The sequence below is a fragment of the Leguminivora glycinivorella genome, chromosome Z (genome assembly GCF_023078275.1).
Source record: "Leguminivora glycinivorella isolate SPB_JAAS2020 chromosome Z, LegGlyc_1.1, whole genome shotgun sequence".
Classification (NCBI taxonomy): domain Eukaryota; kingdom Metazoa; phylum Arthropoda; class Insecta; order Lepidoptera; family Tortricidae; genus Leguminivora; species Leguminivora glycinivorella.
In genome coordinates this window covers 22,869,443-22,881,920 of record NC_062998.1, presented here as the reverse complement: position 1 = coordinate 22,881,920, position 12,478 = coordinate 22,869,443, and the positions used below count along the sequence as shown (strand labels likewise).

General features: G+C 38.3%; 2 protein-coding genes across 2 annotated transcripts; one reads left to right on the top strand and one right to left on the bottom strand.

The window, feature by feature from the left end:
• Positions 1–458: 458 nt before the first annotated feature.
• Positions 459–2,082, bottom strand: LOC125241662 (28S ribosomal protein S14, mitochondrial). The gene is made up of 3 exons (XM_048150239.1): positions 1,907–2,082; positions 1,595–1,818; positions 459–620 (listed from the first exon to the last, which is right to left on the bottom strand). The coding sequence occupies exons 1-3, from the start codon at positions 1,970–1,972 to the stop codon at positions 518–520; spliced, it is 393 nt and encodes a 130-aa protein (XP_048006196.1). The 5' UTR covers positions 1,973–2,082; the 3' UTR covers positions 459–517.
• A 1,614-nt stretch (positions 2,083–3,696) lies between these two features.
• Positions 3,697–12,139, top strand: LOC125241346 (gem-associated protein 2). The gene is made up of 4 exons (XM_048149768.1): positions 3,697–4,021; positions 4,242–4,566; positions 9,144–9,243; positions 11,878–12,139. The coding sequence occupies exons 1-4, from the start codon at positions 3,782–3,784 to the stop codon at positions 11,984–11,986; spliced, it is 774 nt and encodes a 257-aa protein (XP_048005725.1). The 5' UTR covers positions 3,697–3,781; the 3' UTR covers positions 11,987–12,139.
• Positions 12,140–12,478: the final 339 nt, after the last annotated feature.

The window sequence follows — 12,478 nt, the reverse complement described above, 5'->3', positions numbered from 1 at the left end:
TTTGAAATGTTTCATGTAGAATTTCTAAATTAAATTCGTAATATTTTGCTTTGGTTACCTACTCATTCTCCATTCATCACTTTCGTCAGTGTCCTTCATCTATTTGTTGTTTGGTCTTTTTCTTAATCCAGCTCATTCATTATCTTTGCTCTTATAGTTCCTTCCTATGGAACTAAGACTAGGAAAACAGTGAACATGTCTAAAGAAAATAATGAAGAATGTGCTGGAATAAGAAAAAAACGAACAAAAAATATGACCTCTGAATATGGAACAAATTTAAGAACTAAAATATAAGATGATATTGATTGAAGTAGTATGTTTCTGTGAAAATGTATGATGGTAAAGGATTATGGGACATCAGTAGAGACCTAATAGTTGGAGCTTCAGCATATATACTGTAGGATGACTGTAACGAGAAATGGGAATATTGACAAAAAGTTACAAAAAAAGACAATTCATATTTTAAATAACATATATTTCTAACACTATGATTACTAAAGAACAAACTATGTATAATTTAGCCCCACATGGCTCTCTGTACTCCAGAAAGCTTATTGTAGTCTGCAAGGTGTCTCCACACAATACGACTCATGCGCCATTCCTTCACAATTCCACGGGGCCTGGAAACATTAAAACAATTTTATTGTTGACCACTAGGCTATTTCACGGAATTAGAAGAAATCCTAAAATAATTCTGAGATATTTATCATCTTAACTAGTCGAAACATACAAAATAAAAACCGGCCAAGTGCGAGTTGTACTCGCGTTGCAAAGGTTCCGTACAATACAACAAGGACTTAAGAGCCTCCTTTTTAGTAGGAACTTAAGTCATTTTTGCGAATAATCGATATTTTGAACAAGACGAAACAGAAATGAGTTTATATGTAATATTGAAACGCGCTCACACAATTTCAAGAGAATTGGTAACTCCTTGCAGCGGCAGTGAGTGACTTACGCTTTACTGTAGATTTTTAATAGGTTTTCCTGTAATCTATAGATTGAAAACTATCTCGTGTATTTTTTTTTTTAATTTTACACTTAGTAGTTTCGGAGATAAGGGGGGGGAGGATGGTCACTTTTTGCCTATTTTCTTAAATTACTTTTCTTTCATTTGATATGTAACACAATATAGTTCTAGAAACTTTAATTTTAAATTTTCACTTTTACCCCCCAAAAGTGGCCCCTATAATTGAATTTTTTTAATTTAAATTACATGTCCATCTTTGGGTCACAGGTTTACATATGTGTGCCAAATTTCAAGTATTATTAATGGGTTCGGTAGTTTCGGAGAAAATTGGCTGTGACGACGGTTCGGTTCGGTTAAGGGTTCCGTTTTTCCTTTTAGAGGTACGGAACCCTAAAAATTAAAACAAATTAAAGTAAACATGGATACATTTTTAATATTATTAGATAACTGTTCTGGCCTTGTGGGTCGCCTACCCTGCTTATGCTAATAAAATTAAATAGGGACATCACAACTGTATAGTACTAACAACCAGAACAGTTGTAATTTTAGCATGTACTGCAATGGCGGCAGGGGGAGGGGGGTAATAAAGGAATATTCATGAAACTTGATAATAAACATCTACATTACCTAGATGTAATAACACATCTGTTGTTGATCCTTAGAGGTGTGGAGTTGAGCTCAAATTTGTTAATTTCTTTATCAGCCATCTCCCGTATCTCCACAGGCAGCACGTCGTTCTTCCTCAGAGCGTTGATCCTGGTCCTCTCGAGGTAATGCTCAGCGTTCAGGCGACGCCGCTTCACATCTCTTATCATAAGCCAATTCGCCCATTTGTTCCTGACTTGTTGATACTGAATATAAACACAGATACATAAATTAGATTTACCTATTACAAGTGCTCGGTACAGGATTTGAAATGGACATTAAATGTATACTTACATTACATCCTGCAACTGCTTGTGATTTCCAAACAAAATTTGCAAGACTTGAAATATTTAAATTCATGTTTTTATATATTATACAACTCCACCCAAATTGTTTATTTTAAAATTTAATGTGATTTAAAAGTAAGATGCTTCACTTTATAACCTCAGCAACAAAATGTTCTGTCACAAGTGTCATTTTTTACCTGTGAATGTGCAAGCGAGAGAGCTATCGACATCTCGTTCACATCTTCCATTCCATAAGGCCGCTGTACACATGTGCGATAGATCGCAAACGATCCCCCCCCGCCACCGTTAGGCTCCGCGCACACGGGCGACAAAGTTGCTCGGCAACTTTCGTATTTGTATGAAAAGTTGCGTCGCCTCGTGTGCGCAGCTTCATACTAGCCCAATAGATTTAGAATTATTAAACTAGATTGTTTAGTTAGGTCAAAAAGTGTGTCCACATGAGAGGTAATTGTTTGGGCTGGTGTCCCTCTCGCACTTGCTGACAATGTCAACATTATTCAGTGACGTGATCCACACGTCATCACTGTCATTGATTGTTGAAGACGACATTGATATCTGTCTTTTAATTGAAGAAGTAGAGGAAAGACTGATTTTATATGACAAGAATTTAAAAGAATATTCCGACAATATTAAGAAAAAACGATGCCGGGTTGTAAAATCATCAAAATTTTTAAACACTCATTCTGAAGTACCAAAAAATTATTTTAGATAGGCTCTCGATTTCATCAAAAAAGAAAAAGTTGCATCCGAAATATCCAAAGATAATAGAATTAGTCTATGGTAATAGCTTTTTAGTAGTCTGTGGTTACGTCGCTGTCGTTCCCGTGTGCGCACCTCGGAGACTGTCGCAAGGGGTGACGACAGAGACAAAAAAGTCGCCGAGCAACTTTGTCGCCCGTGTGCGCGGAGCCTAAATGTTTTCAGGGTATAGACTAGATAGACTTGTCCTGACATCTTTTAGGCTCCCCACAGACAGTCTTAAAAATTCATAATCTTAAAAAAAACTTGTATGCAATCTGACAGTTCAGATCTGTCAGTGTCAGTTTGAACTGTCAGATTGCATACAAGTTTTTTTTAAGATTATGAATTTTTAAGACTGTCTGTGGGGAGCCTTATGTAGGGTTTTTAAGTTCTATGCATGACCTTGTAACTCACGAATGGGAGTAGAAAAAATCTTTAACGATCTTGACATACACTGAAGCTAGGAACACACTACGCGGACGTCCGTCGTAAATCGACCGCGGCCGCGACCGAACAGTGTGCACGTAACAAAACATCCAGCGAGCCAGATTTCGAACGGACGTCCGTGGGCTCAAGGCCACGTCCGCGTCCGTCGACCGATAGTTTGCACGGTTATGTGTATTTCCATTGTCCAGATTCCCGTCCGCGGTCGATTCACGACGGACGTCCGTGTAGTGTGTTCCTAGCTTTACGACGGACGTCCGCGTAGTATGTTCCTAGCTTAACCGTGCAAACTATCGGTCGACGGACGCGGACGTGGCCTTGAGCGCACGGACGTCCGATCGAAATCTGGCTCTCTGGATGTTTTGTTCCGTGCACACTGATAGGTCGCGGTCGCGGTCGTTTTACGACGGACGTCCGCGTAGTATGTTCCTAGCTTCACTGATTAATCTGTTGCGACGGATCGTACAGTTATATTGTACCGTGAATGAGGAGCTTTACAATAAATATACTGATGCCACCACATGCCACTGATGTACTGGAGAATGAAGTTAGAAATGTCAGAACTGTCAGTGTCAGAGTGGTATCAGAAGTACAAGGCTAAACGTGGGCTAAACGATCCAAAACGATCTTTAATAACAAAAATAAAAATTGTAAATAAACTTGAATCTTCTCAGAAATGGGTACTGAGAACAGCAGTATAATTTATAAAGCTAATGAAAAGAAAAAAAATGTTCATGACGATTTAATAACAAAGTGTTTTGAAATTAGTTCCGATGTCGAAATGAAAGAAATTCCCATAACAGGTGCAGAATATCTTCTAAAAGTTATGACAGAGCGTGCTAACGTAGCTGCAGTTACTGTGTGTGATAAAGACATTACACAGTTCGCTAAAAACCAATCACTATTTGTAAAAGAGGTAAGGTCATTTTACCAATCACTTTATTAGGTAAGGTCAATTTTAGCTTTCATTTCGATTTATGTATTATGCTTAAATTATGCTTATGTTGAAATTATTCTCTTTATTTTCTACATATTTTTAAATCTTCCTATGATTATTTTATATCAACCGAAACACTTCTATAGGTGGACAAAAACAACTACAGCATCTATCTTTATAACACTCAAACAAATTACAGCCACCCGGAGCGAAAGTTGCACCAGATAAACTCAGAACTACTATAGAATGGCAAAAAATACAAATGTCAGACTTTGCAGAGGTACGGACATCTATGGCTAAGATAAAAAATAACCTTTTGGAGAAAGGAATTGGTAAAAAAAGAGTGAAACCAATAGTAATTCATGATCAATCACTTGAAGGCTGGAAAATATTTTTTCAAGAACATGATTCAACCGTTACATGTATGCTGGGCTTTACTCCTGAACAGCTACACACGGGTTTAGAGATGCTTACAGAAATATTGAAGGAAGTCCCACCTGGAGATACTATAGAGCATAAAACAGGTAAATATTTTCTGTTAATCTCAGACTTAGGGTCGGTTGCACCAAACCATCTGTCACCATTAAAGCGTTCGTAAAATTTTATTGTATGGGGAGTTCCATAGACATCTGCAGTGTGACGATGATGTGTCTGTCAAATGTGGTTGATGCAACTGGCCCTTAATGTTATGTTCATTAGCTTTGTGGTAGTGAATTGATGTTGTCTTAGTCTTAAAAAAACTTAAGGGTTTAAAAAACTTATTGCAATGCCAAACTGTTCTGTTATATCCTCAGGATCTATATTGTTATGCTTGTTATTGGGGCTCCAAACTGCTAGAAGTTATGTTACAGGCCCTCTGTTTATAACACATCAGGCCCCGTAGCGGAATGGCATTTCTGCGACGCGAAACGAAAACGAAACGCTGCGAAAGGTAGTCTGGCTCTGTCGCGCCCGAACGCTAGAGCAATAGAGATAGATAGATATCTACGAGTGGTTAGTTTCGTGAGCGTTTGTGCCATTCGGCTATGGGGCCTCAAATATCTGAATGACTTACATCTGCCTCATTGCAGTACTGTATATTGCAGCCAAACTATACATTTAATACTTCACATGCATATGTGCAATGCAAAGTTTGGGTGCAATACCCAAAGTAATACACAATAAGATCAGAGTTATTACCTGATTATGGCAACGCAAAAGGTGGGTTATTTTTGATGGTGTTATTACCATGATTTAGATAGCCTGTGCTGCTGTGTCTTGGCAGTTTTGGAGACCTAATTACAGACTAATAGGTAATGGTTTCCGTAAAAAAGCCCATGAGGCCTACTTACAGAATAAATAAATAAATACATATTATAGGACATTCTTACACAGATTTACTGAGGCCCACGGTAAGCTCAAGAAGGCTTGTGTTGTGGGTACTCAGACAACGATATATATAATATATAAATACTTATATATGTTATGGACCAAGTGATTAATAAGGGCATTATGTATAATGCCCGGGCATTATGAATAATGCCTAGCTGTATTGGGCAAAGTGATTAATCATTGTCTAGACGCCATTTTTTATCACATTGCCCGGTCATTATGATAATGCTACGTGATCGTTGGGCAAATTGATAATAAGTTTAACAAGTTTGCATGAACGCCATTTTTATCACATTGCCCGGTCATTATGATACTGCAACGTAATCGTTGGGCAATTTGTTAATAAGTTTAACAGGTTTTTCTGAACGCCATTTTTTATCACATTGCCCGGGCATTATGATACTGCTACGTGATTGTTGGGCAATTTGATAATAAGTTTAATAAGTATACTGGGTGTTTCTTAACAAATAATGAAATGTAAATTGCGCTTTCTTGAATAAGCATACTTTTTAACCGCCGCCCTTAAATCTCAAGGAAGGTCTGTATTTTTTTTATGTTTGTTCCACGATATCTCCGCCGTTACTGGACCGATTTAGAATATTTTTTTTAATTGAATGTATATGCATACAGATTGGTCTCATTTTTATCAGAACCCAGTTCTGATGATGGATCCTGGAGAAATCGAGGGAACTCCTCAAATCTGAAAGGCATACATATAGTGATCTTTATGTTTTTAAAGGAACAGCATGCATTTACGTACGCATTCTGCAGAGCTAGTTCATCATCTAAGTTTATTAACAATTGCTTTTTGACACCTAAAGTGCTATTTTATCCCTCTTCTAGCGAGAAAGGGACACTTGGTCATACCTACTAAACAAACTAGGCGTTTCACCATCTTTGCCATGCGTGAAAGTACACTTTTATGATAGCGCTTACTGGTAGCTCTGCCTTATGGCTCTCGCCCTCCCCCGACATCATCTATGTCTCACTAAGGCTCAAAGCGAGCTCTGATCTGAGGCATATGTCGGACTTGTCGTTTAACTCTAAATCATTGATTATAAGTCCTATCTTAGCCTTCCTTGACATCGAGAGGTCCTACGGCACTGCAGGCGGCTCGCGACGGTGTCTTTTGTAGTTTGATATGAAACTGCATACAGTTTCTTGAACAGATCGGCACGAAAGTCTGCTGAAGCTGCGCCAATCCATCTATTAGCTTTGCTACATGTTTTATTATTACTCTGCCCAACAGAGGACGGGCATTATGTATAATTCCCGGGCGAAATTGAGCTATTTGGCGTGTCTTTTGCATATCTCTGGATCGTGGACATGCGTGGACCTTTGGGAGGCATGCGTGGGGCCAAAACCAACAGCACAGAGGCATTTTAAGACATTTTAATCTAAAGGCAAGGGATACACGTGGCGGATACCACCCCGAGCGCACAATATGATATGATACAACCGTAGATGGACCCCGCCAGGTGCAAAGACTATTGCAGTGCAGCACTTTTGTGCTACTATGGGAGCTAAAGTCATGGGTTATTGTTTTATAAGTTGGATGAACTGGATAGAGGGCTATGGGAGGAAACTAGCGGGCACCTGACAATAAGTGACTTGCCAACTCATTGAGTGGGCCCTGCAAAACGGCCGCACACACGGTGCGACAACAGAGCAACATTTAAAGAGTGGCTGAAAGGTTGTCGAGAGGCGAGACGAGACTGCGGTAGCCAGATTCCAGTGATCCGTTCAGCAGGCCGCCGACGTTATGACACTTTCCCATTTACAATATTAGTATGGATTCTCAGAAGACTGTGTAATTTTCTTTGTGTAAATAAAATAAAAAATCTCTATTCTTGGGCAAAATTCAGTTATTTGGTGTGTTATTATTACTTTGCCCAACAGAGGAAGGGCACTATGTATAATGCCCGGGCAAAATTCAGCTATTCGGTATGTTATTATCACTTTGCCCAACAGAGGATGGGCATTATGTATAATGCCCGGGCAAAACTCAGCTATTCAGTATGGTATTATTACTTTGCCCAACAGAGGATGGGCATTATGTATAATGCCCGGGCAAAATTCAGCTATTCAATATGTTATTATCACTTTGCCCAACAGAGGATGGGCATTATGTATAATGCCCGGGCAAAATTCAGCAATTCGATGTGCTATTATTACTTTGCCCAACAGAGGATGGGCATTATGTATAATCATAGCTGGGCATTAACTCGTTAATCCGTTAATCGTTAATTAACGAAGTTAACATTTCGATTAACGGATTAACTTTTAAGTTAACTTGAAAAAATGTAACGGACTCGTTAACTTCCGTTAAATTTCTCCGAGTCCGTTAATCGTTAATCTAGGCGCCATCTGCGCTGCGAAAAACACGTTCTGAACGCTACTATAAAAGCCCGAAGTACGGCAAATCTTATGATTTGCCGGTAAATCCTAGGTTTTACCGATGTCGATTGCTAAAAGTCCGAAATATTACCTAAAAAGTATTCTTCACGTGGATTTGCTTTTACTAACTTTGATTCGATGAATCCTAAGCTTTACCATGGCGACTGTTGTAGTGATAGGGCAGCAAATTCGAGCCCTATTTACGACCACATTCGCTTCCCTAGCCTCTACCGCCCAAAGTGCCACAACAGTCCCGTCACTGCCAGCATCTCTCCTGACACAGCTCTTGGCAGTAGCTCAGGCGATCACTGCCTTCCATGTGCAGCCTAGAGTTCAATAGGCTAGCTGTACTTCGGCCTTTTACAGAAATATAATACGTTATAGTGGATACTGATGCAACTAAATATTTAAAGAAAAGTTCATTTTTCTTCACGTGTTAACGGATTAACGATTAACTTTAACTTACGTTAAATTTGTCGAAATGTATCGCTTTAACGATTAACGAAGTTAACTTTTTTAGTAACGGATTAGCGATTAACGAAGTTAACTATTTGATTAACGGTGCCCAGCTATGTGTATAATGCCCGGGCAATTTAATTATTTGAATAGTTATTATCAAACTGCCCACTCACAATGGGCATTATTCATAATGCCCGGGCATTATGTATAGTGCCCGATTTATCACTTGGTCCATAACATCAAATACTATGTAAACTCTACGAGTTAATACGTGCAGCTCGGTGCCAAAGTTGGCAACAGGCACACTAGCGCTCCTAGCGGCATGAGTTGATCAAAATAGTTTAGTTTCATACAGCATAAAATTAAAAAAAATTACAAAATTCTTATTTTTTTGTTTTATTCCGTCTAAAAATGTTAAAGTAGATCAAGTAATAGCATTTTCTATTTTAATTTACTCAAATAAAAGTCTGAACAACTACTTTGATCAACTCGAACCGCTAGATGGCGCTAGTAAAATTGTTGCCGCTCAATTGTATGGGAAACGTCAGAAGCTGCACGTATTATAGTATATAGTATTTGATAACATATACATAGAAACACCTACACACATACAAATAACATTAAAATTGATGAACTATTTATATTATTCATTACAATTAGTCAGTACCCGAAACTACTTACAAAAAATCAAATTTGGCTCCCCTTGGACTTAACAAAGTTCGAATCTGGAGCCCCTTTTGGACTTGGCGCCCGGGGCAAGTGCTCCGGCTCGCTCCCCACTAGATCCGGGCCAGCAATCAGTTACCTCCTTCACCATTTTTGTGCTATCATTTCATATGCCTAAAACCTTATTTTGTATTCTACTAATTTGCAGGTCAATGGATCTATGCATTTTTGGCTTGTTTAAGGCATCCGCCACTCTCAGAAACTGTTAGTCTTTTGAGAGACCTTGCGAGAACTTGTGCTGAAATAAGGTTAGATCGATATTCTTTCAGTTACTTGAATTGTCAATTGGGTGGTGGAGCAATTTAATTTATAAAATTGTAACAAAGGTGGCTGTATTTTGTCACCATTTAGACCAGTGGTTCCCAAAGTGGTCCATACCGCCCCCCAGTGGGCGCTGAGGAGTTCCAGGGGGGCGGTAGAGGGCTCGAAAGCAATTGGGGGGCGTTCGTCCCTCACAGGGGGGCGGTCCCATATGTGAGGAAAAAAAACTTAAAATAGTAACTGTAAAGCCTATTGTTAAACACCATCTGGTAGTTTGTCTCGGCGCATTTGTATTATTATGCAATAAGCCGCGCCCGCCGTTAGCAAACATTACTACCTTAGGTTTGTTTTTGTTTTGTCTAATATCTTTTGTCGGGTCCTTATTCTCCTTATCGGCGCGAGAACTCGAAGCCATCTGGGTGACCGTTACACATGGACCGCGTAGTGCACAGCTTTATTTGCAATCAGTACCTAAATCCACGTCTTTCTAGTTGAGCTCATCGTTGGGGATCCTAGATTAATTTTACTGCGCATAAAGTTATTTATCGGGAGTGTTAATGGTGGTTATAGTAATAAGTTTAACTGTCCAGTTTTGCCACAAAGCGACTGAACATTTTGAATAATGTTTTTGTGATTACAAGTGAACTCGAATAACGACTTTTGTTGGTGTTAAATGTGAATACATAATTATATTGTTGGACTTGATTTGCTGCGACAATGTCGGAGGCTAAGAAAAAATGTCGCCAGTATAGTGTTGAATACCTATTTGAAATATGGCTTTATTTCATCTCCCACCAACCAAACTTTACCCATGTGCGTGATCTGCCAGAAAGTATTCTCAAATGAGGCAATGAAGCCCTCTCGGTTACAAGAGCATTTGACTAAAATGCATGCTGACAAAAAAGACAAAGATTTGTCGTATTTTTAAGGGCTAGAAAAAAAAATTCATACGCGGCCTACCATTTCGAACCTCTTCGCGTCGTCTTTAAAACAAGATGATGACGGACTGAGAGCTTCTTACAATATTTCGCTGTTAATTGCAAAAACAGGTAAACCACATACAATTGGCGAAGAATTGATTTTACCGGCAGTCAAAGAAGTTATAAATACTGTGATGCATAAACCAGGTGCAGATATTGGTGCCTACCTGCATCGCCTCTATCGGATGTTAATCTTCAATTACAGGGTGATCACTTGAATTTAATTAAAACCAAAAGTGTTATTGCTGCTTTTATGGGAAAAATCCTTCTGTTCAAGCGTAATTTAGGTAGAGGCGAATATATTGTCAGCATTTACAAATTCTTCATGCTGACTTCAATGAGCGGTTCTAAGATATTCTTGAAATGAACATACCGGATTGGCTTTTAAATCCATTCTCGCAGTTGAATACAGCAGAGTCACCTAACTTAGAAGAAGAACTAATTGAACTGACAACAAATGAAGAACTTAAAGTGAAATTTAAAATGGGATACCAGGAGTTCTGGCTCCAAAAATCAATACCTCAACTGTACCCTGGATTATGGGAAATAGCACAGAAGTTTCTAATCGCGTTTCCATCTTCGTATTTAGCTGAGCGAGGTTTTAGTGCCGTTCTCACATTGCTTACAAAAAAAAAGAAGCAAACTGCAAATTACTGAACGTGGTGACCTTCGGCTATTTTTAACGAAAATTCAACCAGATATAAATAAATTAACAAAATCGCATTCTTCACATTGAAATCTTGATTGTTCAATAAACTCAGTAGATAACTTCATATTTTCAATAAAGACAATAGTGCAAGAAATAAATAAATAGTTTTTAATCATGTATGCTTGTTTTATTTTTAAGCGAAAATAAAAGCATCCTCAAAAAGTTGAATATAACTATGTATTTAGTTCTGCTTTAGTTTTGGGTTGTGTGTTGTTGTTGGGTGAGATTAATGTATGATTTTTGAAAGTAATGACTAAATACATCGTTTATTTCAGCTATTTTATGATAGGGGGCGCGATTTAGACCATTCTGTATCATTTAACCCATTCCCATCCACACCCACTAGGTTGTGTGGGCTAATCTTAATTCTTTATTGGGTATTACCATAGGGCATAGATTATTATTTAGTAGCACCCTCTGGACTAATATAATGATATTTTATTAATGGAATGTAATTGCATAATTTATTTAATGTTGTATGTGTTGTTATGTTTTTTCATCACACCAACTGGTAAGGGCTCTCTTTGCTATTCAAAAACAGATAGCAAATTTGCATTTTATACACAAGAGTGCAAAGTAATTTCATACAAATTTGAATTTGAAGTCTTAAGCGGGCTGGTAGATTTTAGATATAAATGATGATTTTGAATCATTAATATTGAATAAGTTGATGGATATGATTTAGTTTCATGTTTTATAGTCAGTATTTTGTTCATGTTGTTGTGGTAAAAAATGTTGAGTTCCACTTGGTGGCAAAGTTTGTTTAACCTTCGTGCCTTGAAACCCTCGCAACGCTCAAGATTCCACTTTTTTAAACCACTCGCTACGCTTGCGGTTCAATATTGGAATCTTTCGCTTGCTCGGGTATCAATATTGACACGTGCGGTTAAACAACAACTTTGCCCCCTTGTAAAACAAATAACTATTTTCAGGTCGAATATTGATCAAGAAGAAGAAGATGCGTATATGAAGGCAGCACCCACAAACCTCTTTATTTGCATAGTCGCCAGGTATTTTGAACAATGTGATTTAGCTGACTAATTTTTTTTATATGACCTTGGTGTTACCTTTTATATTCATTAAATAATAATACAGTATGTAAACTAACGAAAACCATTTACTGTAACCCGTAAATGTCCAGGTGATACTGAGAAACTTTTACTATGGGATCAACCCCGAAATCACGAAAATATCTTCTGACAGTTTCATAGGTAGTTTTATTTTATAGTAAGTATTTCCTATGGGAGAGTAAATTTTTATTTCGCGTTTTGGGTGTTGGTCCCATAGTAAAAGTTGCTCTGTGTAACTTAAATATTAACAGGCTTCAGCAGGCCTAGCACATGATGGCCGCGGGAGTATGTCGCCGCGAGATAGACTACCTGTCCTTATGTCATTAATACAATTAGACAAAGACGTGTGATCTATCTCGCGGCGACATACTCCCGCGGCCATCATGTGCTAGGCCTACAGTAAATGGTTTTCGTTGGTTTACATACTGTATATAATGTATAATTATTAGGTAATTGTCACTGC

Bases quoted from the DNA above. Each gene is read 5' to 3' on its own strand.
- LOC125241662 (XM_048150239.1), bottom strand. From the start codon at position 1,972: ATGAATTTAAATATTTCAAGTCTTGCAAATTTTGTTTGGAAATCACAA. The intron at 1,819-1,906 runs GTAAGTATACAT...GTTTATATTCAG, and splicing joins AAGCAGTTGCAGGATGTAAT to TATCAACAAGTCAGGAACAA. The intron at 621-1,594 runs GTAATGTAGATG...TAATGTTTCCAG, and splicing joins AGATGTGTTATTACATCTAG to GCCCCGTGGAATTGTGAAGG.
- LOC125241346 (XM_048149768.1), top strand. From the start codon at position 3,782: ATGGGTACTGAGAACAGCAGTATAATTTATAAAGCTAATGAAAAGAAA. The intron at 4,567-9,143 runs GTAAATATTTTC...ACTAATTTGCAG, and splicing joins TACTATAGAGCATAAAACAG to GTCAATGGATCTATGCATTT. The intron at 9,244-11,877 runs GTTAGATCGATA...AACTATTTTCAG, and splicing joins AGAACTTGTGCTGAAATAAG to GTCGAATATTGATCAAGAAG.